This window comes from Eleutherodactylus coqui, chromosome 5 (genome assembly GCF_035609145.1).
Source record: "Eleutherodactylus coqui strain aEleCoq1 chromosome 5, aEleCoq1.hap1, whole genome shotgun sequence".
Lineage (NCBI taxonomy): Eukaryota > Metazoa > Chordata > Amphibia > Anura > Eleutherodactylidae > Eleutherodactylus > Eleutherodactylus coqui.
In genome coordinates this window covers 175124539-175152183 of record NC_089841.1, presented here as the reverse complement: position 1 = coordinate 175152183, position 27645 = coordinate 175124539, and the positions used below count along the sequence as shown (strand labels likewise).

The 27645-nt window shown below is 43.0% G+C and overlaps 1 protein-coding gene across 3 annotated transcripts in view; it reads right to left on the bottom strand.

Annotated features, from left to right (window-relative positions):
• The window catches only part of SMTN (smoothelin), a 106569-nt gene that overhangs the window by 26843 nt on the left and 52081 nt on the right, over positions 1-27645 (bottom strand). For all 3 annotated transcript variants that reach the window (XM_066603756.1, XM_066603757.1, XM_066603758.1), the window contains exons 8-14: positions 26213-26276; positions 15771-16514; positions 14651-14811; positions 2813-2965; positions 2616-2691; positions 2103-2267; positions 969-1025 (exon numbers count right to left, since the gene is read on the bottom strand). In XM_066603756.1, the coding sequence (XP_066459853.1) occupies positions 969-1025; positions 2103-2267; positions 2616-2691; positions 2813-2965; positions 14651-14811; positions 15771-16514; positions 26213-26276 (1420 nt within the window). The remainder of the gene's footprint in view (positions 1-968; positions 1026-2102; positions 2268-2615; positions 2692-2812; positions 2966-14650; positions 14812-15770; positions 16515-26212; positions 26277-27645) is intronic.

The window sequence follows — 27645 nt, the reverse complement described above, 5'->3', positions numbered from 1 at the left end:
TCTATGTTATAGGTCTGTGCTTATGATGCCAAATAACGTATAGATTTTTTTAGGCTATGCTACATTTGCACAAAAAAAGGAGTACTTTTTGGGGAGTTTGTTTATTTTTGGGCGGATGGGCACATAGGTAGCCCCGGTCCTCTGTCTATCCCCTTAGATGTCAGATTCGCCATCAACCACAACATCTAAAGGGTGAAACAGCCACAAAGTTATACTTGATTTAAATTGCCAGTCAACACTGGGCTCGCACAGTGATCATGCCAGCATGGCTCCTGTGCCAGCGTGAGCACCATGGATTGGCTTGCATTAAGCTTCCATGATGCAAATCTCCATGACATAATGGTGCATCATGGAGGCTTAAGGCATTAGACTATTTGGGCTATGACTCACGACATGCTTGTATGGTAGATTTGTATGTGAAGCTATCACAGCCCAGCATTACTCCTGTTTCACACCTGCACTGGGGATTCTGCCTTGCAGCTCTGTTTGGGGAGCAGGAAAGGGAAATCCCGATGGCCAAATGGTTCAGTCTCTAGCCGAAACCAAACAGCGCCAGGCTAGCCCCATTGACTAATGGAGTCCACCTGTTTTCCGTCCAATTGCCCGGTTTTGGGATGAAAAAGTGCTGCATGCAACGCTTTTTCTACCAGCAATTGCAGTTGATCTGTGATGGAACCTCCAGCCAGAGGTCCAATGGAGATGGTAAACCACCCTTAGTTAATTACAATATGAACTCATTTGTTTCTATAGAGGAGACAGTTTACCCGCGTCACAAAAGAAACAAAATGAAAAAACTCAATTCAACAATGACTGAACATGGGATGATAAACATGGATATAATACAGTCACTGCCTATTGGATACATTGGTAGTGGTGTTACTTTACAGAGCCCGATCGGTGCTTTCAACTCCTAAAACATGTTATATAGTTAAAAGTCAATGGGCGTTTAGGTAATTCTATATACTCACTCTCCGATCGTTTTACATAACTGGCCTCAACAGTAGTGGTTCTTTTGCTGCCATCATCTGTATAAACACAATTTGTATTTGTAAGATAAATGCTGCTCCATGTCAGAAACAACCAAACCCATCTGATGCACGATGGGAGAAGGTCCATCACACATGCAAATCTTAAGAGGACTACTTTACATAACTGCTAGGTGTGAGCCCTTCATACCCTGCATCACTTATGTGACCAGCCAAATTACAGCTTCGAGAATTGTACATCATATCTTTAGTGAGGTTTCCGATTGAAAACAATGGCACGTTGGGGAGTGCGATATCAGACAGAGTTTCACTGCCCGATATCGCACTCGCTCGTGTGAAGTTCGCCTTAGGCCTTATTTAGGCCTCCCATTGCTGGCTATGGACAAGAGGTGGGATTTAACTCTACCCCCGTCCCGCCCACTCCCATTGCACACCGCTCGGAGGGGAGAAGAGAGGCAGACAGCCAGTGAGTGGGCTGAAAGGAAGGGGGGGGGGGGGGGAAAGGGGAGGGATGGAACTGCTTAGATGGAAGCTTATATAGGCCGGACGTGAAAACGCCAGTCGATATACGCTCGTATAAGTAAGCCCTTCAGCTGAGTGGAGTTAAAGTTTTTGGCAGGGTAAAAAAAAAATTTGTTAAATGACAAGAAAAAAAAAAAGCCATTAGACTATTTTCAAAAAAACAATTTTTTTCCACACCTACTCAAAACTTTTGCGCAGCACTGTACATTACAGTCCCCCACTTCCTCCGTACACACAGATGTGGGGCATATTTATAGTGTCAGAGTTATACAGGGTAAACCTCAGTAGGTGTAAACTGGGCCAAATTTATCCCAATGGGACATGCGGCATGGTGATAGACATGCAAGACCCTTTCACTTACAAGACGTAAAGTGGAGAGTTCTGCAAGTATTCCCATACAGATACCATTACCATGACCATTCCAGATAAGCAAGAACAGTATTTGCACCAGTGGCCACAGCTTGCCTATATTGTACATTAAAATTAAGACAATTAAATAGTTTTCAGAGGACTGATACTACTACTGAGCCACCAGGAGGCATATTATATTACTACTACATAAAAGAACACAGGGTGATGCATCTTGACACTTACTTGACTGCACCAACCTCTGTGTTTTGGTAATGGTGCTAACAGCTGAGCCATGATTTGTGGTTTCGGTCTGTCGTAGGCTTGTCTCTGTGCTCCGGGCCATTTTAGATTCCTTTTCCTTGTTCTTTAGTTCCTGTAAGCGCTGATCTCTCTCCTTATCCCGTTGCTCTAATGTGAACCAAAAAAACATTCATTCAATAAAACAAATATAAAATTAGGTTTTATGGTTTAAAAGTAATTTGCTTATTAGCATGAAGACATATAGGTTTTAGTGTCTGGTGTTAGGGAGCCAAATTTTTAAGGGCATCATGTTTAATGCATACAGATAGACTTACATCCACAGTGTGTTTGTGGATGTAAGTCTATCTGTATGCATTAAACATGAAGACTTTGCTACGGATGTTACCCTTTCAATATAAATGGAATTTCTCCATTTCGGCAGGGAATCCGCATCAGTGTGAATTATCTTTAGGATTTGAAGATCTGCATCATGCAGCATTAACACATATAAAGTACCTCGCTTTCTCTGCCGTAGCTCCCTCATGGCCGTTCTGATTAACCTCCTCTCTTCAAAGTCTGTTGTGCCGTCCAGCTGAAACAAAAATCCACATACCTAAAATACCACCCCAATGTACTCATGACTATGGCCATCATGCCAAAGTTAATTAGAATTAAGACAAGCCACAATGCAAATCTATGCCCGTCAGTCTCACCATCTTATCAAGAACATCCTCGTCTTCTATGGTGCGCAGTTCCTCAGCTGTCACCTTGCTTTTGTGTTCTGTCTCAATTTTCACACTTTCAGTTGTGCTTGGAAGAAATACCTCAACTTGCTGATTGCCTTGTTGTAGTGGCTCCCGCTCAACCTGCGGAAAGCAAGACAAAGCAGTTTCATAAATCTGCCACTAAAAGAAAAAAAAACCAAAAAAACTTCCCCATAGCAACCAAAAAATAAAAAAAAATATTTATATATATGTGTTCAACAGCTTCATGAGTCTGCTTAATTAAGAAAAGTACATTACTACCTTTTATAATACACCTGGTATGATTGATGTCCATTTCTTTTCAGATCAAGAAAATAATCAATACTATCTAACATTTTAATTGGCTGCATAGCTAAAAATGGAAAATTTAGTTAGCCAAATAAATGGTTACTTTGAAATTGGAAATTTATTTTAATCTTTCAGAGAAACTGAATATTTATATACTGAAAATATATTGCTATTACTGATATCTAAAATACATTTTTTGTATGGTTTAGTGGTTTTTAGTATGTCCAAGTTTGTATGACTGTTACAAATGTTCTATGCGAGACTTCTTGAATGCGATCTACTTGTTCCTACTACAGGTGTCTCCCAGAACTTTTCCATTTGTGTCAACAACCACTGTTCTGAAATTTCTTGCACCATGGGTGTTTAAGGGATACTGACATGGCAAACACTTTCATCCCAACTCTACTGCATGTCTACCAGTTTAAAAAATACTATCCATGTCATATGGAACCAAAATGGTTATAGTAACCCTGTATATATTGGTGGCATCTCATCTTGAATGAACTAAAGAGGACATTAAATAATATTCTAATTCATATAGAGCTAGCACCTGACAAATCAGAGGGTACATAGAGATGAAGTCAGACTTTACATACAGTATAAAAGGAATAACCAAGTTATAATCTCATGTGGATAAGGCCCTGTTGTTCACTTTGAGGAAAAGGGATGACAGAAGAGGTACAAATGCTTGTTTTGTACAATTGTCCAGCTATCTTGTATAAACCTGGTAGCATACATAAAGGCCCATTTACACGGAGCGATGATCTCTCAAAACAATCGCTCAAATGACAGTTTGATTGACAGCTTTAACTGATCATTTTGCATAAACTATTAAGTAACGACTCGGCTACTTAATAGCTTATTAGTGTGCAAATGAAGCCTTTAGCTGAATGCAGTTAATAGCCAGAAGGCACTTCCCTGCATGCAGCTCCTTTGTTCTCCCACGGGTTAAATAGCTGAAACAATGCTATCAGCACTACCCACGGAGAACTCAGCGTGCAGTCCTGATGAGACTGCACAACGATTTTTAGGCTGGCTTGATCAAGTAGCAGTGCATGAAAAGTGCATGATGGCCACGCGTTTAGACGATCGATTTTAGTGATTTTTGAGCAATCATCGCTCTGTGTAAATGGGCCTTAAAGGGGTTGTCCCGCGGCAACAAGTGGGTCTATACACTTCTGTATGGCCATATTAATGCACTTTGTAATGTACATTGTGCATTAATTATGAGCCATACAGAAGTTTTAAAAGTTATTCACTTACCTGTTCCGTTGCTGGCGTCCTCGTCTCCATGGTTGCCGTCTAATTTTCGCCGTCTAATGGCCAAATTAGACGCGCTTGCGCAGTCCGGGTCTTCTGCTGTCTTCAATGGGACCGCTCGTGCAGAATGCCGGCTCCGTGTAGCTCCGCCCCGTCACGTGCCGATTCCAGCCAATCAGGAGGCTGGAATCGGCAATGGACCGCACAGAAGCCCTGCGGTCCACAGAGAGAGAGGATCCCGGCGGCCATCTTCAGCAGGTGAGTATGAAGACGCCGGACCGCCGGGATTCGGGTAAGTACTACCCGGTTTGTTTTTTTAACCCCTGCATCGGGGTTGTCTCGTGCCGAACGGGGGGGGGGGGGGGGGGGTTTGTTTAAAAAAAAAACAAAACCGTTTCGGCGCGGGACAACCCCTTTAAGCTCTGTGACCTGGTTACATTCATATTTGTGTATTCATATGTATGAAGGGAGGGAGATACTGTGATCAGGTTTGGATGGACAGGGTAGATGGGGAGGTGACAGGACTCCTAAAAGAGAAGCATTTTTAGGGCACACTTACAATTGTGGAAGTTGGGGTTTAACCAGATTGTCTGTTCAAGCTGTTACAGTTCCCTGGAATGTGCTACACCAAAGTCTTGGGAGATGGGAGTGAGAGGTTCAAACTACTGCGGAACAGTCTAAGGTCATTAACAGAACGGGGAGCACAGGTAGGGCAGTGCAGCACTGTGAGAGCTTCATGGATGATAGTAATATACATGTAGGAGAAACAGAAAAGTGTCCTTCAAGGATACAAACTTTTCCTTGCAGTCAGTTCTAGATCTCCATTTAGCGATGTACTCTTTGATGTACTATTTTTGAAATGTGACCAGTGGCCATATAAGAAATGATACATTAAAACCCTTCTAGCGTACGTTCACAAGTAGAGGGAATGATGTGGATAGTCCACAGCAAAATCTGCAGCTCTTCAAAAAAAAAAAACCCCAAAATCGAAATTCAAACCAAGGGTGCGGATTTTGATATGTTTCTACTATGCAGAAATGCTGCAGATTTTGCCGTGGACTTTTCGCAACATTTCCGCTATGTGCCCTAAAAGGGCTGTTTGGTTTAGAAAAAAAATCTATACAACTTGTCCAGACACCAGTTACAACATATACCTAACCAAGCTACTCAGTCCTGAAGGAATCCAGACTAGAATGTAAAGATGTCTATATTAAACTCCTTTCTGGCAACTGGAGAATACTTTCCATTTGTCACTTTACTTCATCCCATGTGTTAGAACATTTCACTTGTGAAAAAATGAGCACGGCCATAGCTCAAGCTCTCCGCAGGATGTGAAACCAGAGTGTATAATGGAGGATTTGGATGGATGAGTTGCTAGTGAACCACACAAACACACAGGAATGCAGCTGGCACCTGATCCAAATAGCTATATCAGGACACAGCATGTTACAGAACAATTCAAAGCACTTCACAAGAAGAATGGCAAATTAACACCATCATATCTGGAGAATTAGAACGTTCTAAAATGGCAAAACACATTAATATAGCAGCAGTTATTGGACTACTAGTGAAAAACGCAGCATTAATATAGAAACTGGCTTGTGTGCGCCGGCCTTTACATTAGGACCTCAATATAACAAGGCCTAATAAAATGAATGACCACTGCATTAGAAATATTACTCAACAGGTTGGTCCACCTATGTGGGCGATAACGGCTTGCAGATATCGGGAAACATTCCACAAGGTGGCGAACATCCTCCATACTCAACTCGCTCCATGCATGCTGCAGCAGCTGTCAGTTGGTGCACATTTTGTGGATAAGTGAAAGCAGATCTCACAGCCCAGTCCAGCATATCCCAAACAAACAGTCAAAGGGGTTGCAGTCCGGGGGGTACACATAGCAGTCGTCAACAAATAGGTCGTGTTTAGCTATAATTCATGTGATTGCTTGTTCTTGATGTGTGGCTAAGCAGTCAATCTAATGAAGCCTTAAAAAGGTTTCTCCATCCTTCCTAATGAAATCTATTGTTGGTATACATTACGTAGCAATATCAAAAATATCAGGTCTATCAAGAAGCGGTTGCAAAAATGACCACATTAGTTATTGCACCTATAGAAAATCTGTAGCGCCATTGTGAACGGAGCCCAAGATACCCTTAACATCTGGTGTATGATCAGCTTCCAGCGCTCAATCGTAATGGAGCAACAGGCTACTGATCTGGTAATTTTAGGCAAATATACCAATTTCTACACTGTCATATGTAGCAAGTGGGAAAATAAGGAGACCTCCCTGTAAAGATTAGTTTTTCTATGCCCTTGTTACTAGTAAGCTACAGATAATCAGCATGAAACTCTCAGAAGTCACAGGTATTGCAGCAGTTTCCTAGAGCACCAAAATGTGGCAGCTGTATTCTATGTCCTGTGAACAAATTAGTAGCATGACCAGTTACAGCAACTAGAAAAAGTCTAAAATCAGAAGCAAAAAATAAGACCTATAAAGAAAAAAAAATCCATAATCCCATTAGTCAATAAATATAATTTGCATACTAGCAGCTCTAGAGGGTAAAACGAAGAAATCACCGATGACAATGCATCTCTATGCTGGTTCTGTAGCCACTAGTAATAGTAACGCCATTGAGGACCAGGTCTTCGTACCCCAAAATCTAATCTTATTGCAGTCCATAGAAATAGAATAAACTTGGGGACTTACAAGACTGTTACTTCTAGAGAGATGTATGGAGGAAGATCTGCGAGTGCTGGCAAACCTTGGAGGATGGGGCACAGAACCACAAGCTTCCTGTGCACCAAGGAAGAGTGTCAGCTCTTCCACCTGCCGCATCAACCGCTCTTGTTCCACGCGGAGGAGGTGGTTCTCTTCCTTCAAGTCGTTAACTGCAGAGGAGAGTGGTTCCAACAACATGACCATGTCCCGCACTTGCTGTGTGATTTGCTTTTGAAAGAGCATGAATTGATACTCCGTGTTCTGCACGGATTCTGGGTGCTGGTTATCCAGCTCCTGGATGCCTACACTCGGCATGGTTGCACAAGTTCAGGTCAGACCTGATGGAAGCTAGGACGGAGGCAACACTTAGTCCGGACGACCAGATAGAAGCAGAGCGCAGTGCAGTACAATGACCTACTAGAGGAGACACTGAATGCGGTGTGGTTTCCAGCAGTGTTCTGGCTCTGTCCAAGGAAACCCCTAGAGTCCTGCTCGGATCCCTTTTCTAAGTCCCATATGGGGGCCCGTGTCCAGACACCAGCTATAAATATACTTGCATAACATCTCCAGCAAACAAAGGGGAAGAAAGATGTGGGCACAGCAGGTGGCAGGAAGCTGCCTATTCCTGGAACACAGCACATTAACCCCTTCCTTCCCATTACTAATGAAATACACCGAAAGGAGTACCTGTAATATGGACAAAGTGTTCATATTCATTACTTTCTATGCCTTTATATTCCCTGCTACATCCTCATTGCTTTATATAGACTAGCATAGACCAATCCTTGAAAGGCTGCTGTCATGCTTATCAAATATCCCATCAGCCCACTCTGCCCATGTTCAGGAGGCCTTAACTGTTTGGCGGCAGATTTGATTTGCAGAATCCTGGGCCGGCGGCTGCCCCCGGATTCCGTAGCAAATATCGCCCATAGCCTCCTATGGAGACCCGATGCTTTCTGCAATCAAGCGGAAATTTCCACTAGTGGCGGAAAATTCGCAGCATGCTCCATTCTGTGCGGTTTTCCGGACAGACGTCTTGCATTGAAGTCAACGGAAGCCAGCCGTCCCGTGGCCCTTCCGTAGTAAGCAGGGATAGGGGTCATCGCCTAGCAGCTTTATCTGCACTGCACTGGTCAGCTCTCCCGCAGTATAGAAAAAGTAGAATCCGGACAGGTGAGCAGGGTCCTGCACACAGGAAAATATTTCATACATATAAGAAGTGGTTTCTGTATTTGCTCAGCAGCAATGCTAATAAGGCAGTGCCTGATAACACATCAAATTCTTGGTGTTGTGGGCGTTTGACCTTGTAACTAGCCGCAGCAGAGCTTTCTGCTGCCCCTTCAAATGGGAACTTGGCACTCTTCTACAAAAGAAAACAAAAAAATCATAATCGTAATCTGTAGATGATAAAGGGTTGCACAGGATTAGAGAATCACAGCTGTTTTCCTACAGGAAGCGTGCTGTACTTTGCCCATGGTTTGTCTGGCATTGCAGTTTAGCTCCATTGAAATGAGTTAAGCTGAGCTAGTGTGCCAGTATGCCACCAACTTTGGAAAAAAGTTGCATGTTTTTTTTAATGAGGACTTTCTTTGGTGCAGGTGGGGTAAGAGGGGTAGAGACAGGGCCTTCTGGACTCTTAAATCCAGCCAAAGGGCCACATTACTAAAATGATGGATTTTCTCCTTGTGTGATCCTCGAAATGCTGATGCAAGAGTAGGAGGTGGCTGTCAAGATAAATGCTCAACTATAACCAACTAGTTAGAGAAATTCTATGCACAAATAGTACTTTTTTCCTAAAATCTGGAAAGATTTCAGATCTTTGACCAACTGGCCAACTGATGAGGTCTCGTTCACTAATATGATCCAGTTAGTCCACAAAACAAAGTTACATTAGAAGCTTCGTTATTGTCGAGGTTTCTTTGTACCTTAACACAATAAGACTACTGCCGAAGGAAACTGTACTTCTAAGTACAGTAATATTTCTTGGAAGATTTACGAGATTAGCTGCCTTATTTTCCTTGTGGGGAGTGACTATTGGTCTGTAATAAATTGCTACTTTATATCATAGTGCAGGTTGTGTTACAATGCGAAAGCCAAAAAAGGATCATGCTGCCCTTTAATAGGCTTCCCCTGAGCCACAAAGTGACGGCGGGGAAGCCTGCTGCCCTGGAGAGAGAACAGAACACAGATGTTTGGGCTTGGAAACATCATGATATCAGATGTTTGTCTCTGGATTGACATTCTTTATATGCCATCACAAGACGTCTTGGCTCCTACATGCAAGGACAGTGCTGCTCTGTGATCCGCTAGTGCTTTACTGTCAGCGCATTTACTTTTCAAAAACCTACATACAGATATCAATTTCTAACTAATCTAGAAAGGATCATAGTGAAAGAGGAGATTAATAATCATCATAATCTTATATAATCAGTTTGCTAATAGTCTGTTCATATTAATTAAATTCTGAGATCTTCATCAATCAGAACACACATTGATGCTTCAGGAATTTGACTGGAGCATTTGGATTGGATACATTAAAATAATGCTTGAGCTATCTATTTTAGATAGCTCTAAGATCACTGCTTGCTGGCAATTCACTTGAAAGCATACCTACAGTGTTTACCCCAAAATAAGACCCTGTTATATTAGTTTTTGCCAAGAGCAGCACTGGGTTTTACTTTTGGGGGAGGTCTTATTATACTCCTGCGGCGTGGTTCCTGCAGTCCTCAGCCGCTCATATATCGCTTCCTGGTTACAGGATTCATAAATCCTTTCTCTAGGAAGGGATGGCTGCGATTGATTCTTCGACCACTGCTCAGCCATTCAGTGCAGCGCTGGATGAAACGATGGATGTGATTGGTTTAACCAGCAATTTATTGATTGGCTGAGCAGCGGTGGAGGAATGAAATCAACAGCCATCGCATTGTAGAGGCGGGATTCATGAATTTGCTGAGCCGCTGTCATCACATTGGTTCTAGAGAGCAGTGGGAGGGACCTGGATCGAGCCTGCTAGATAATGTATTTAGTTATATAGTGTAACCCGGGCTTATTTTAGGGGTAGGGCTTATGTTTCAAGTCTACCCGAAAATTAGGCTAGGGTTTTTGGTTTTTTTTTTGGGGGGGGGGGGGGGGGGGCGTGGGGTCCTGATAGTGTGTGTCACTTTTGTTTAAACTATAGTCTGTGCAGTATTAAAGAGTCAAAATGCATTCCTGATCCAGTATCAACACTTCCCAGAAAATACTCTGCTCACTTTTTATATCCATTATAAAAAGTATGGACCAGACTCTGGGAAGTGAGGCCTTCTGCTAGAGCCCAGGGATAATGTCAATCACAACAGATTTTTCGGGTTTTGCAAGATGCTATCCAAGCATTCTATAAAAATAAAATAGTTATCAACTTATGAGCAGTCTTTGTTCTAAGTTGTGTGGCACTTTTCAGAGTTCTGATAGTAGCCTTCAGTACCTACAGTGCCACAATTTAATCCTAGTCTAAAGTCCTGTCCATACATTTTAGATTCCTTACCTCCCTCCAAGATCTGACATTGGGAGACAGTTGGGAGGCCACAATATACTGTAGATAATTCAGCCAGTCTGAGAAATCATTCAGTGTGAGTCACACTGATAAATAAATTACAAGCAGATATGGTTTGCAAAACCCCACAAATCTCGCGGATAAATGAACATGCAGTGGACTTAAAAATTTGCAGCAGTTCGTTAGGTTTTGGAAAGCATATTTCCATCACATTCAGATTTTGCTGTGGAATGTAAATGTCTGCTGTGATGTCTGGTCTCAGCCTTAGGGTGGATTCAGACGACCGTATATCGGCTCAGTTTTCACGCCGAGCCGATATACGGTGTCCTCATCTGCATGGGGGGGTGGATGAGCCAGGAGCAGGAACTGAGCTCCCGCCCCCTCTCTGCGTCCTCTCCACCACCTATCCGCCCCTCTGCACTATTTGCAATGAAAAGAGGCAGGACAGGGGCGGGGCCAGGTGGCGAGAATTAGCCCCGCCCCATTCCGCCTTTCATTGCAAATAGTGCAGAGGGGCGGAGAGGAGGCAGAGAGGGGGCGGGAGCTCAGTTCCTGCTCCTGGCTCTTCCAGGCTCCCCCCCTGCAGAGAGAAACGACGTATATGGGCGTGAAAACCCAGACGATATACGTTCGTCTGAATCCAGCCTTAAAGTGAGATTCCCATCTCAGCAGATCATGGCTGGGAGGGAATACCCATCTGAATGTGGTGACCACCAGTGGGCCAGAATTATGAAAACCAACGAAACGGCTGGTCTATGCCATCTCCATACGTCCCATAGAACTAGGGTTATGAAAACAGCATCTCTCTGCGAGCCATGATGCTTCTTAGGGCTTATTCACACAAACGTATATTGGCAGAGTTTTCACGGCCAGCCGATATACGTGACTATCTGATGCATTATATTCTATTGCATTAGTTGAGATGGCTGATTTTCAGGTGTGTAAAAACAGCCAGCCAGAAAAGAGCATATGGTGCGCATTCTGGTTGGCCGTCCCATAGACTCCTATGGGAGTTGTTGAAAAAAGGGAGGTGGGAGGGAGTTCAACAGAGGCTCTGCTATACTTGCTCCTCCTTCTCTTTTCCTCTCCACCCCTTGTCGGCTGTTGTCAAGGGGAGGGAGATTAGCACACTAGTTTTTGCCCAGATTTGCTCCTTCCCTTTGCCGACAGCTGGTGAGGGGGCAGGAGGGGAAGGGAGTTTAGCTGAGCCAAACTCTCTCCCCCTGCCCAACCGTGACATTCATGCGATTTTCGGAAGCCATGCAGCCGTCCAAACATCGCAGCGCCCGTGTGAAGAAGCCCTTAGATATAAAAAAAAAAAAAAAAAAAGTCATTCTGGGACATTGTTTATAGAACGCATTTGCCTCTAAGGGCTCATGTCCACGGGCAAAATGTGATTTAAAATCCGCAGCGGATCTCCCGCGCGCAGATCCGCACCCCATAGGGATGCCTTGACCACCCGCGGGTAGATAAATACCCGCGGATCGTCAATAAAAGGCATTTAAAAAAAAATGGAGCATGAAAAAATCTGGACCATGCTCCATTTTCATGCGGGTCTCCCGCGGGGACGGCTCCCGCGGGCTTCTATTGAAGCCTATGGAAGCCGTCCGGATCCGCGGGAGACCTAAAATAGGAATTAAAAGCATTTACTCACCCGCAGCGGGCCGCGAAGCTCTGCTCTTCCTCACGGCCGCATCTCCCTTGCTTCGGCTCGGCGGATGTGCCCGGCGCATGCGCGCGGCACGTCGACGACGTGCCGGCGACGTGCCGCCGGCGTCAGGAATTCATCCGCCGGCCGAAAATGAAGATCCGGCCGTGAGGAACAGCTGACCTTCGCCGCCCGCTACGGATAGGTAAATGCTTTTAAATTTCTATTTTCAGCGCTCATGTCCACGGGGCAGGAGGGACCCGCTGCAGATTCTACATGTAGAATCTGCAGCGGATCTGATTTTCCCCGTGGACATGAGGCCTAAGGGGGTTATGGTAATACTGGAAGAGCCAGTTCAGAGGTTTCTGTAATCAGACAATGGAGGACAGACAGGTCTGGGGACTTGATCCATCAGACACGTGTGGCATATCCTGTGGCTATGGAGTATATACCCAATAAATGCACCCCATACCAGACGTTCGTAACACTACTGCAGTGTGCGTATCCGCAGAGATGCTCTGATTTACACCAGCCAGCATATTAAGAACAATGCAAAATTCAACAGGTTTTACTTGTGATTAGTAGATTTATCTCATTAACCACTTTAATATCTGCAATGGAAGGGTTTAGATGAAAACAGTGCTGCTTCAATGGAGCTGAATGACAAAGGGTGCATAGCGCTGCTTAGGTTTGTTCTAGACGATAAAATGTGTTGTAATGGTCCCCACGACTTTTTGCCTGAACCGGGGTTCATATCAATGAGATGCTGGTCTTCAACCCTTTAATTAGAGATGTAATTTGTCATGACTTGAAAAAGATACCATAATGAAAGCCCTTATGTTTGAACTGTGGCTATTGTTTAATCTTAATTCTATGATCCTGTTATATGAAGGTAAGGGATCACTAAACATTCAGACAACTTATGCTCATAATAGTGTGTGTCTTAATCCTGTAATATTAACGTTTTCGTTTAACCACTGTAAATCAAGTTTGCAGTAGCTGCCACTAGGGGTCTCCCTTCTAGTCCCTCTGCAATCCACTGCCTGTTGGGTATTGAGATTCTGTAGATACAGGGACATTGGCTTAGCTGTGGGGTTAGGGCTATCTTCAGGGATGCTTCCCTGCACTCACAGGCTGACATGCTGTAACAGGAGAGGCAGAGGCTGCAGATCTATGTGTGGGTGCACATTACTTTGGGTTCACTAATAATTTGGCCAAAATGTGTCAGAAAGCCTGACTCATACAATAGTCCCGGGAAAGCAGTGGGTTTCAGATACCGCCTCCTGCTGATTTGACCAGAGACAGTGCAATGCAGCATGGGACATGAAGGAAAGGTAGTACAGGACAGTGAACTACTGGCAGAATGCTAGGCTTGCCACACGCCCCCAATACGCAGTGACTAGAACTCATTGATTTCAATGGGTCCGTTCACATGTATTCTGCATGTGCATTTTCTACTGCGCAAAGAAAAAAAAAAAAAGCGTGCTCTGTTTCTGTGCACCTCAGGTCCCCACAGAAGTCAATGAGGGGTGTGCAAATGCGAGCGCAATACGTAAATGAAATGCATGAAACACTGCGTAAGAAATTAGGCTGTACTCACTCTCCTGAGGCCCCAGCTGACAGTTAGCGCGGGCATCGGCAGTGATTCTGGGTAGACTGGACCGACAGAAGATGTGACTGCTGAAGCCAATTTCAGGCAGCAGAGTCACTGTCAGTGCTCCTGGCATCAGCGCTCATAACCATGATTGCCATGATGGCAGGACTTTGGCCCACAGCAGTCACATGATTCTGCCCTTCCCATCTACCTGGAAGTCACCACCAATGCCAGCTGTGCCCAGTGCCCCAGGAAAGGACAGTATACCCTCGCCTGTTTTAGGCAGGGCCCAGCTGGGGTAGTGTTTTAATGACAAAATCCCTTTAAAAGCTTTTTGGAGATATCATGTGCGTCTCAGCTCTTGGTCAACCTATAAATCTCAGTATTTTCAAAATGTGCAAGGTGTCTACTTTAAATATATGTTCTTCTAGGGGTATATCATCAGGATTATTATTCTGCTATTTTATTTATTTTAGTCCTCAATTGTGACAATTGTACAAAAAAAATGTATAGATGCAAACCTAGAAAAGAAAAGTTTCAGCCAAGTGTCTTGTTTCTTGACGACTGCAGTTCGGAAACTTACCAAAGAGAGAATGTACCAGGCTGGCAACGTTAATCATGCCGAGAACTTCACTTTGAAAGGAATACACAATTATGCTCAGCAAATTGTGAATATTGATCAAACAATTCTGTAACCGCAAGACCGAGAAACTCTTCCACAGTCACAGGGCATTGGCAATTACCTTGGAGAGCGCACTATTTGCGCTGAACCCACTGTCCACACTGATGCTGCTGCCACTTTTACTGATGCTGCTTGTACCGATTGTGCTGCCAGCACTGATGCTGTTTGTAGAAACACTGTTGCCAACTCGGAAAGGGGAGGCTGTAAGTCCTAAGGTTAACTCTGTAAAAAAAGATACATTTATATATTCTGCGCATTCAGTTATTACACAACTATTCGTAAATATACAGCCGAGACTCGTGCTTTGTATCAGCAAAATTAGTTAAGGTAAGCCTATGTCTCTCTGAACAGCACGTATCCCAGACATCACCTGGCCAGGTGACAAGGTGTATGTCGGACTGTTTAGAAGGGTCTCCCCAACTGAAAAAGCCACAAAGAGACAGTAACTACAAAAACACAATTCATAAAAAAAAGACCTAAGCGTACATAAAGCAGAAGGTCGTCACGGTAGTTTAGAACAGTGGAGTGTTTTTTTTTACTAACATAACATTATGTTCTTCATTTTCTGGCATTAGGTCTCTGCATGCTGTATGGAAGGCGTTTGTTTATTTCCATGATATCCAAGTGATGTAATGGAGCCACTTGATTGATAGTTTTATAGAAGACGCAGAATGTCTCCAAGTAAACACGCTGACTGTAATGTATAACCATTCCTGCTCAGAGGATACAGACTAAAAAGGTAATGAGGGAGATAACATAAACCCTTGCTTATCTGGCCGATTCATTCCAATATAAGCCAAACTATCTAAGCATTAGTTTAGCATCTCAGCCATGGTATAGGGAAATTACATTTATTGGACCGTCAGCAGCATCCACATATATACCGAATATTCTCCTGGCTCATGTGCTGCAAACTATTTTGGCAAACTTTTGGAAGTGTAAATGTATGAACAGGAGGACAAAATATTCTCCACACTTCTGGCATAAGTTTGCTTCAGTACAACAAAGTAGAAGAATATACAAAGAGCATCCACCAGAGGCCAGCAGAGCTCTTATACCTTCCACAACAAATGCTGAAGTCAACCACTTTCCATGTCCAGCTATCCAATATATGAAAATACATATCAATATACAAACACACACAGTATACATTTAGAAAAATAAATAAATAAAAATTCTACCTGCTCTTTGGCTTCCTGGTTGCCCCACAATCCTGCTGCTATTTGACCTTTGATTTCGCCCATCTTTTATCTCAATGGTGAGCAGGGTCTTCATGTCTGTGTCGTTCTTCTCACCCCGAGTGTCCTTAGATGTGCTGAGAGACTGTGTAGACGGCTGCGCAAACTCTTGAGCCACTGATGTTGTAATGGTCCCATCTGTATTTTCAACTCGCTTGCCCCCCTCTGTGGCCTGGGTTCCTTGCAATTGGTTTGAGTTGCTCCTCCCACCCTCCTGCTTTGGGATGAATGAGTCCTGGCTTTGGGGAAGTCTTCTGCTCACTTCCCCAGAGGATGTGCCGAGTCCTGCCGAGCTGTGATTCCAGGAGCCTTTTGTGGATGAACTCCTGGAGCCCTTTATTTCAGGTATCGATGCACTTTTACTATCTTGTGTTTTGCTACTGCTGCTTGTACTCTGATCCACTCTGTGGCTACTGAGACCGGCAACTGTGCGATTCTGTACAGGTTTTAATAATACCTTTTCTCCTTGTGTTGCATGATTGTTTTCTTGCCCATTTTTCTGACCAGAGGAGAACAATGTCTGTTGCTGCAGCACCCTTTCTCCTCTGGTCGGAGTTCGCTCACCCCTCATGCTGGAGAATCTGATACCTAATGTAGGTGTTGTACTGGGGGGTTCTTCTGTAAACTTCTTCATTCTGTCTCTCACAGAGTTAGCGCGATGAAAGGGGGAAATGGGAACTTTTCCATCTACAATTAAAGTAACATAAAAGTTCAGTTTTATTTGTTACAGATGATTTGCTTAGGTTTTAATATATATTTTATAAATAGCACAAATCTGAGCAATATAAAAGTCTGCTATTCTACAAAATAATACTTAAATACTTAGAAAGACCTGTACCACTAATATCTATAAAAGTTAATCTAAATTACACCAAGTAACCATTCTGAAGGATAGCTTTCTTTTCTAACAGTAAGCCACATTTTCTACCATTGACAAAATCTATTAGTACATAAGCACCACAGAGTTTTCTGAAAAATATATAACAAATTCCGACAGTCTTTTTAACCTTCCCTCAGTCATTTTCTAACTTGCTACAATACATGTTTCACCACTTTAAGAGTAATAGAAGATGCAAAGATACTAGACAACTACATGCTTACACACATGCAGAATCATTTCACTCATTTGTATTTACATCTATCACACAGAACACACAGCTAATGACTGATCCCTGTGCAGCGGCACGTCCCCCTGCATCCCACTGTGATGGGATGGGGCTGGGCACGTGTGGGACAGTACAGCATTGTGTGGAGCTGCTCTTCACTTCCTTCCTCCTTGCAGGTGTGGTGCAAACGTCTGGAGGATTCCTTAGGTGCATTGTTCTAAAGTGGACTCGGATGTGTCTAGCCTCCCGTTCTCTTTACACACTGTCCCCAGCGTTCATTCTGTCAGCCAACAGCTGCATGCAAAAGCCAAAAATGTTCAGTAACTACAATAAGATTTTACTCTATATTTTCTTATGAGTCATAGATTGAAATTCATGCAATTTCATTGTAGCTAAATAAAAGGGAGCGTAAATATGGACTTAAAAAGTTCATATAAGAACTTGCCATTAACTTGACTGTGGCAAAGCTGCATTACCAGATTCAGCTCAGGAACACAAGGGGACATATTTCTGAAACAAAGTCAACCCATTTTTTAAAATCTGATACAATCATTTAGAGGCGAACCTGTCAGATTGAGCATGCTGCCCAACTGCAGGCATCATGTTATAGAGCGGGTGGACCTCAGCAGATTGATATATAGCTTTAGGGGAGATTCAGTATAACTTGTATTTGATTCTTTTATATCTCTGCACATTCTAAGCTGAACAGTCCAATGGGCGGAGCCATCAGTGACTAATAGCTATCTATGTGACTGTCCATACAGGGAAGGCAAGCAATCACTGATAGGACCGCCCATTGGACTTTTTAGCGCACAATGAGCAAAGGTTTAAATTAATAAAAACACAATTTCTATTGAATCGTTCCCCATAAAACTGTACATCAATCTGCTCAGTTCCTCCGGCTTTACATGATGCCTGCAGTTTGGATAGGATTTTCAAGCAGACAGACGCATTTTAAAGTCTACCTTGGGTTTGGAGGTACAAAGGTTAAATATTAGTGAATAGCATCAGCTAGAAACAGGAGCCATCTGATGAGAATTCCATATTCCTTCAGTCCATCAACTTCAGTTCATCATGTAAATGAGAATATTTAATTTATGTTGTTAAAGGGAACCTGTCAGGTCCCCTAAGTTATGGGTATAGTGACAGACACAGATTTCAGAGGTCTGTCACTTTTACCAATTGGTTTAGTAGTTCTGCAAATCTTACTTTTGAAACCTTGCAGGGTTGGACTGGAGAGGAGTCCAAAGCAGCTCATGCATATTCATATATGTAGATTCCACCTACCCTCCTTCCTCAAGATGCCGATTGGCAAGTCCCTCTGTTAAGGCGGATTTAAACAACGATTTTCGCTCAAAGCCATCTTTTGAGCGATAATCGTGTCTAACTGCACTGACATAGTGTAGGTTTTGTTAAGCCGTCGCTCATCCTCCAGCATGCTGAAAGACAACGATGAGCCTCATCATCAGGCATTCACAACAGGATACAGCTGATACTATATTTTCAGCTATATCCCGCTCCCTGAAGACAGGCGGGGTATGAACACAGCTGTCCAGCTGTGTTCTCCATACCCTGCTCGGAGCGCTTGGCTATATAACAACCGGGTGCTCCGAGAAGAGAACAGCTGGATGCAGAAGACAAATGGGACACCCCACTTGTCTTCTGCATCCTCCCCTCAGAGCGCTCGGCTGTATAACAGCTGGGTGCTCCGAGTGGGGAACAGCTGGATGCAGAAGGCAAGCAGCCCCGCTTGGGGTGCAAGGTGATCGATCACTGTTTGAACAATCACTCTGTGCTGTAAAGCACACAATGATTATCGCTGAATAGATTTTTTGAGCGATAATCGTTGTGTCTAAACCAGGCTTTACTGTGCATAGCTGCCAATCAGGAGGGAGGAGGAAGAGCGGAGTGTACATCTATGAATATGTATGAGCGTCATTGGACTCCAGTCCAACCCTGCAAAAGTTTCAAAAAAAAATAAAAAATTTGTAAATCCGCTAAACAGATTTGTAAAACTGATAGATGGCTGAATCAGCATGTCTATCACTATAATGTGCTACCCGCAGGTTGGGCAGCTTCGGAAAACTGATAGTTCCCCTTTAAAGGGGGTTTTGCCACTATTACAAGTGACAGGATATCCCTAGGATAAGTCATCACCTGTTGATAGGAATTTGACTGTAGAAACTCCTACAATCCCAGTTTAGCGCTGCAGGCATCATGTTATAGAGCAGGACTGTTTCAATGCACATCAATAGTCCCACCTACCTGCTATAGACAAGGCACATCACCAATAATTCACTATCCATTATTGGGGATAGATGTTGCCAGAGGTTGGGCTCCCACAATCATGTTATGGTATATCAACTTTCAAAGATTTGCAGTGTACTATTTAAAGTGGTTGTTCAGGGTTAGAAAAACATGGCGGGTTTCTTGGAAACACAATACCAACCTTCTCCCTTGTATATGGTATTGCAGCTCCACTCCATTGAAGTTAATGGGAGCTGAGCTGCAATACTAAACACATCGACAAGACTTGTGCCATGGTTGGAAGAAAACCAGCCGTGTTTTTCTAACCCTGTACAACTCCCTTAAAGTTTAACAGTTGCTCCTTAGCATCAGGCAAGCTGCTAGTTTCTCACCATGAGTAGTTAATAAAATGTCAGTTTTTTTAAAAAAGGGGGTATTTCCAGGATCAAAACTATTGGTGATCTCTCCAATAGGTCACCAATAGCGTCGGCAGGGGAAGAGCTGCTATACCAAACCGGGCAGCTGCACTACAGACAGTGATTTGACAAATCAAGCCTCTCCGTAACAGCTTGTGATCAGCTGATCAGCAGGTTCCAGAGCGACTGATGATCTACTATAGGTGAGCAGTAGCTTTGATCCTGGAAAGCCCCTTTAAGAAGTAGCTGATTAGATAGGCAGACAGTTTCAGCATATTGATACGCATAAAGTTCCTTATTCTAATGTTAAAGAACATGCTAATAGAGGGACATTATATAACAAGGATATGCTGGAGGTTTTTAATTACACTAGAGGAAAATTGTGATCTATACTGGTTTTGCTCTCTCGATTGATAATTCCTTAAGGCGTATTTGTATCCACAAGTAAATGTAGTAAAGGCAGAACTACCCCTAAGACTAGCTAAAAGCCAGTCCGCAAGCAGCGGAATTAAAAGATTTCCCGTCGGTCTATGAAATGAAGCCAAAGTACTCGACTTGCATAAAAGTAAACACTATTACAAGCTCCCGCAGAACAAGAAAAGGGACTCCTTGTACATCATTAAATGTCTCCATGCAGAATAGACATCCAATCTATGACCAGGCTGACATCTGGTGGGAAACCCTGTTTATCTATGGCTTGTACAATTGTGGTTTCCTACTATGACTAGATATGCCGCTCAGCCGTTAACTACTTCGAGCTTTGATAAAAATACTTTAGTTCATGAAGGTGATCAGTTTCTTAACCTGCTGCTCCTATTTTCGGTAAAACTGATACACATGCCCAACAGACATGAGGAAAATGTCGAAAATATACAACATAAGAGGTGCTCGGTAGTCTGTATACATGAAAGCCACAAGCAAAGAAAATTATGTATACCTCAATTTATATCCATCTACCAACCTTCACCCCTCCTCCTTCCATTGAATTCATTTTAAGGTAGTACTTGCATGGCTTTGGAGAGTAAACAAAAAGCATAAAACCCAAAGAAACCCAAACGGTGAGAAGAAAAATAAAGTTAAAGTAATTGCACTTTTTAAAAACTTGACATGTCAAAAGTTAAAGGGGGTTGTCCCGCGCCGAAACGTTTTTTTTAAAAATTCAATAGGCCCCCCGTTCGGCGCGAGACAAACCCAATGCATGGGTTAAAAAAAAAAAAAAAAAAAAAAAAAAAAAAGAAGGTTTATTACTTACCCGAATCCCCGCGCTGCGGCGACTTCTTCCTTACCTTACTAAGGTGGCCGCCGGGATCTTCACCCACGATGCACCGCGGGTCTTCTCCCATGGTGCACCGTGGGCTCTGTGCGGTCCATTGCCGATTCCAGCCTCCTGATTGGCTGGAATCGGCACACGTGACGGGGCGGAGCTACGAGGACCAGCTCTCCGGCACGAGCGGCCCCATTCAGCAGGGAGAAGACCGGACTGCGCAAGCGCGTCTAATCGGGCGATTAGACGCTGAAATTAGACGGCACCATGGCGACGGGGACGCTAGCAACGGAACAGGTAAGTGAATAACTTCTGTATGGCTCATAATTAATGCACAATGTACATTACAAAGGGCATTAATATGGCCATACAGAAGTGTATAACCCCACTTGCTTTCGCGGGACAACCCCTTTAAGATCACTGGGGGTCCAGCTGCTAAGACTTCCACTGATAGCTAGAATGAGCCCCATGTGCCTCCCTCTCACAAGTCCCCTATAAAATTTCCATCATCCAACTTGGAGTTTTCCAACATTTGAAAAGCTAGTACTGTAAACAAGAGTTGGTGGGACACTACAAAACAGCCATACAGGCTTTCAAAAGGATATATGTGCCCATTTTTGTTTACCCATAACCATATGCATTTGTTTTTCTCTAAAGATTGGAAAAGTTAATTGATGGTCTTCTCCCCCTTAGGGTCCATGCTCACAGCACTGTACGTATGAGTCCTATAGGCACGCAGTGTGCTGCAGTATGGTGCCTCCAGACCATATTCTCCCCTAAAAACAATACTTCTCAAGGAGAATAGCTCTATAATTTGACATGCGTATAGAGGCACACTATGAGCCCATTGAAATCTACAACACTGACAGTTGGGAAGATTTATGAAAACCGTTTAAAAGAAAAAAAACCCCTGTCTATTGCCAATTCACAGGAGAGCTGTGCCCCAAGTGTGAAGATTCTTATCTGACTGGCACAAACTTCCACTTTTCTGATAAGACAGAATAAATAGTCGGTTGAAAAAAATGTTATAACCTTGTTCCCACTCTTATTGGACTAGTTTTCTGGCATACGTGTATTAAAAATTTCCTTTAAAGGGGTTGTCCCACGCCAAAACGTTTTTTTTTTTTTTTTCAACCCCCCCCCCCGTTCGGCGCGAGACAACCCCGATGCAGGGACTTAAAAAAAAACACCGCACAGTGCTCACCTGAATCCCCGCGCTCCGGTGACTTCTTACTTACCGGTTGAAGATGGCCGCCGGATTCTTCTCCCTCGGTGGACCGCAGGGCTTCTGTGCGGTCCATTGCCGATTCCAGCCTCCTGATTGGCTGGAATCGGCACGTGACGGGGCGGAGCTACACGGAGCCGGCATCCTGCATGAGCGGCCCCATTGAGAAAAGAAGAAGACCCGGACTGCTCAAGCGCGGCTAATTTGGCCATTAGACGCCGAAAATTAGTCGGCTCCATGGAAACGAGGACGCTAGCAACGGAGCAGGTAAGTGAAAAACTTTTTATAACTTCTGTATGGCTCATAATTAATGCACAATGTACATTACAAAGTGCATTAATATGGCCATACAGAAGTGTATAGACCCACTTGCTGCCGCGGGACAACCCCTTTAAGGTTTGACTGCGTGGGACACTGGCACCTTATTTGGTGCCGATATAAGAAGATACTTCCCATTACTACTACAAAGTAGTAATTTAAAGTGTAGATACAAGGTATTATGAGCCAAACCATAAAATATGTAGCATTTTTTTCAGATTGAACACTAAACCACAAAGCCATAGAAACACCCACTGCTTCTTCACAGGAAGACAATAAAGTGTGTAATACTGGCAGCACGGAGTCCGGGGAAGCAGATCTACAAGCGCATCCCGTACAGTTCAGAACACTTTCCTCCTCGCTGTGCCCCGGGCTCTTGTTTAAACTTGTGTTACGCTTCTCTGTCCATGAAAGGAATAACACTGGATGCTGAACAGGTCCCATGCATGCTCCCTACTTTTACATATTTTATCCCAATAAGGCAGGGAGATCAGGAGTTGTTTAGTTTCCTTCCTTCCCCCTCCTCACCAATCATCCGCTATTTTATCTTAACCCTGTTACTGCTGCAAAAGGTGAAAGCTTTATAATCTACTAACAAGGCGTCTCATTGTGCGCATCACGTCACATGAATTCATTCTCGCAGATGTTATCCTCCAGCTTCATGGAACCCTACAGCCAACTCTTATCTCCTACATCCTGTACCCCTGACAATACAAGATTATTTCTGTAACACAACCCAAATCAGTTAAGTCTAGGTCCCTCCGAGGAATTAAATATATATTTAAAGGCAAGAAATCAGTGCTTGGTAGAACGCATAAGCACATAGCATAGCTCCACTGTAGACCTGATTTATAATGTATGCTCAGATACAGAGTAGCCAGCCACTTCAACATGAACTTCACTTGTATAGATGACATTCTGCAGCACAATGTCTGATGTCACTCATATCAATCCCTGCCCCTAATGGGTCTCGAATCAGAACTTTCCTATCCCCCACACATCATGCCCCTTTTCATAACAGTGGAGTAATATACTATTGTATGGGGAGGAGACAATACAAGACCGCCCACAGATTGAAGTGACATTGGCCAGAATACTAAAAAAATAAAAAAAAGTTTTACAATTTCTAGAAATATCCCAACTACTGCAGTTCTGACACATCACTGATGACTGAAAGACTTGTGTTAGTATCAATAACCAGACGGCATTCCGTTCTAGATTCAACAAGTGTATCCCTGGGAGGATTCTGAACTGTACATAACTACCAGGGAGAAATGAGAGGGAGGGAAGAACATTTCAGGTGATCAAGTGTAAGAAATTAACCCCATGAGATTCTCTACTGCTGAGATAAGGCAGCAACATCCTAGAAAAGGGAAGGCAGTAAAAATATGGAGCACAAACAGATGAGCTTACAAGAGAAGTGGGAAAAAAAGGAAACAAATTTACTGCACACAAGAATATAACAGCAAAGTAAAGTCATTTCTGACAGTAAAAAAAAAAAAGTTTCATAGATGGAAGCTAATTCTTTTTTAAATCACATCAGCACATGCCCATTGGAATCACATGGTTGCTGCAAAGGCACTTTAGCGCCTAGAGGAGCCAAAGTAGCACGGTCCCGCTTGACCAAAAGGCACAATACTTTGCCTAGGGTGCTGGCTTCAAATCAGCAAGATCATCCACCAATATGCTTACTAAATAGGTTTGTTTAGTGACACTTAAGAGTCCTTTTACACAAATTAATTATCATTCAGGTTCTCACTGGAGTACAGGGATCTCAATGAGAATTGTTCAGTGGAAGTGCTGCCGGCAACTGAACTAGAATTTGTTTGCATATTTTTCATTGTTCATACATACTCTGACTTTTATGCCTGCAAAAACTGAACAACTGCCTGTTTACTGTGAACAGAGGCGGGTGGAAGCGGTCTGCAGCCGCCACAACCATCAATCACTGAGTAATCATTGCTCATGTGTAAAGGCACAGGCGCAATCATCACTGGGACAGCTGTTGAGGGCTTAAGTGCCCGACATCTGTCCCATGTTAAGGCCCATTTACACGGAGCGATGATCGCTCAAATGACAGTTTGAGTGACAGTTTTGAATGATGACTTTACATAAACTATTAAGTAGCTACTGAGCTACTTAATAGCTTATTAGCATGCAAATGAAGCCTTTAGCTGAATGCAGTTAATAGCTGGAGGGCTAGTATCTTCATTCAGCTCCATTGTTCTCCAGCAGGTCAAGTAGCTAAAACAATTCTATCCGCACTACCCGCGGGGAACTCAGCGTGCGGTTCTGATAAGACCACACAGTGATTTTTAAGCAGGCTTGAATTTAACGATCAACTAGCAGTGCACGATGGCTGCGCATTTAGACGCAACGATTATTGCTCAAAAGATTGCTTTTGAGTAATCATCGCTACGTGTAAAAAGGCCTTAAGGGACGCTAAAGAGGCCCTGTTGGCTCTTCTGACATGCTCGTTTAGTAAATACTAGTATTAATTTGCATACGTTAAATGGTCAGACATTGACTATTGGAGAAGTTAACTTTCAATAGTTGCAAACTACAAATGCATTCCCCCCCCCCTTCCTTTTAAACAGGCCTTGCAACATGACTAAGGATACAAGCTAAGCCGAAGACTTTTCCATAAGGAAAAGACACTGAAACAGCTGCTTGCAGATGGGTCTATTTCCCCATCTCCATATTAAGAGGCAAATACCCCAAAACAGCTGTCTTCCTTAAGCAGAAGGCTCTGGTTTGGCTTGTATCCCCAGTAATGCTGCAGGTCCTGTTGAAAGGCTGGACATACTTATAGGGTAAGCGACAGTCACATTTTTCCATCTTTCATTTGCATACCTTTTCCCCAAAGAATTGCATGGCTTATAAAAAGACAGAAGTAGTCTGGTGGCCGGGAATATACCATCAGCAACATGAAGTGTATCCGCAGCAAGTACTGAGGGAGAGATTTATCAACCTCAAAACGCATATACATGCTGGCTTGAATATAGAAGTTTAGCAATAAACAATCTTATGTAGTTTATATTATGCCTGGAGGTCACGCCACATAGCCCCCCAAATTTTCTTCTTGCCTTCATTTCTGCATATATGGTTAAAATGCTTACCCTGTTGGGTACAACAGTACTTAGGGTTGGCTGCACTTACTATACATAGGGACCCTTTCCCTGTGCCCCCTAAATAGAGAAAAGAAAATTAGCTTACTACTCTTTGTAAAGAGGACACCGTTCTCAATTCCATCTTTACATTTTCTACTGCGGTTGCTCCACCATTTTTTTTATACTATTTTGCACTCTAACATCTGTTTGAGGACCAAATAGGCGTATTTTCCGGCTGTGTATTCCACGAACAGCACACGGCACCATTAAGGCTATTCTGATGGAAAAAAAACGTTTAAAAAAACGACAACACAGGACAGATGAGAATTGGACACGCAATGTATGTGGTCCATGAAGATCAATCAGCACACAGATGGCTGTTTCTCTGCTGCGACATGCAGAAGTCCGTGTGAATAATCCCTAAATGATTGGAAATGAAATGGAGACATCTTTTTCAATGGGTTGTAATACAGAGAAAGTTACAATTCTGCAACCTTGTTACATGCTGGTTCATGACTGGGGCAGACTAGGCAATAGCTTTAGGAGGCCTTTCTCACACAATCCATAAAGAAGCATGTATACAAGCAAGATATATGACAAACATGTCACACAGTATTACCAGACAGCCACAAGGACAAACATACAAACATTCACCGTCTGTCACTGTACAAACCTAAGAGCAAGAACCTGAAGTCTTACCTAGCTCCGAGCTTGTCCTTGAAGTCTTTTCCTCTGGACAGGATCCAATTTTATCGGGTTTCAGCTAAGACAAATAAAGGTTCTGTTAGGTCTACTGTTATTTTTAACACGGTGAGGACACAACACCGATTATAGTAAAAAGTGAAAGGACATGAACCTCAAGTCAGTTTATCTACAACTAGGCATCAAAAAATCCCAAACTACAAATTGTTTTAGGGACAATAGTTTATAAAATCTCTGAAAAAGATCTAGCAATGCATTGTCTACTAGAAGACACTAAGGTACAGCGAACACGGCACACCAGCAAATATGAACCCCGCAGCTGTACTGTTCAATCAGTTACATTGTATTGTTTCTTTATAATAACCTGTCTTTTTGTTTGTTTTTTTCATTTATTAATACAGTTTAAACAGTACAAGAGCCGACCTAACTTGGCCTGGGCAAAGGAAACTGGACAGAACCTGAACACCAGCACAGAAGAAAAAGAGAAAATAAAATTCCTTCTATTTGTTAAATATTGTTTGCGCTAATCAAGCAAGAGTCTGAACCGTCCGGTAAACATTTTTGCAACTTTGTTCTGACTGTTGCTTGATTAACCCTTTCCAATCCACTGTCTGACGTCTGAAGACATTATGATTTAAGGCTGTACAGCTCTGATGTTGGAAGACGTCAGTCAGGGTTCTCTTACTGTATATTGCCAGCCTCTCTGCTGTCGGAGCCTATCCAATGTGTCACCTCATGCAGTACTGGCTTTAGCCAGCAGATAGCGCCATTGTATAACAGCAGAAAGCGTAGTAAGCCCCCTAGGAAAACCAGGATACAAATTGGATTGGAAAGGGTTCAGGTAAATATTTAGTGCATAAAAAGAAAGAAAAAAAAAAAAAAAGTGTCCTAAAACTTGATTGATTTAATATTTGAGTACATGTACATGGGGTTTTTCCATTTATTTCTGTAAGTGTGGAGAAATACCACCACCCAGAGGTCAGACCTGCCAATGCAAGTTACATTCCTGCTTGAGAATTTCAAATTTATACTACTTACTGGAGATTTTACAATCTCCATAGCAATTTACACCATTTTACAAGCTGGCATCTCAGTACCATTAAATTACTCAAAAATAAAACACTTTCCCCTCAGTCTCGTTGTGTGAATGAATAGTTTTTGAAATGCCTTCTCAGCCCCAATTAAACAGTGATCAGAAGCAGAGATCACCAGTAATCAGATATAAACTCCAGGGGATCAGCAAGCATTCATCCTCTTACAGCACCATCACAGGAGAAATGAAGTATTACACAGCGCCCATCAAAAGTATTCCCGAGTAAAGACCCATTCTGTATTTGTTTCTAGATGAATGGATACCTCAAAACACTCTACTAACTCCATTCCCTGGCATGGTACTTTATGATCATTTGTAAGTTCATTTACAGTAGTTT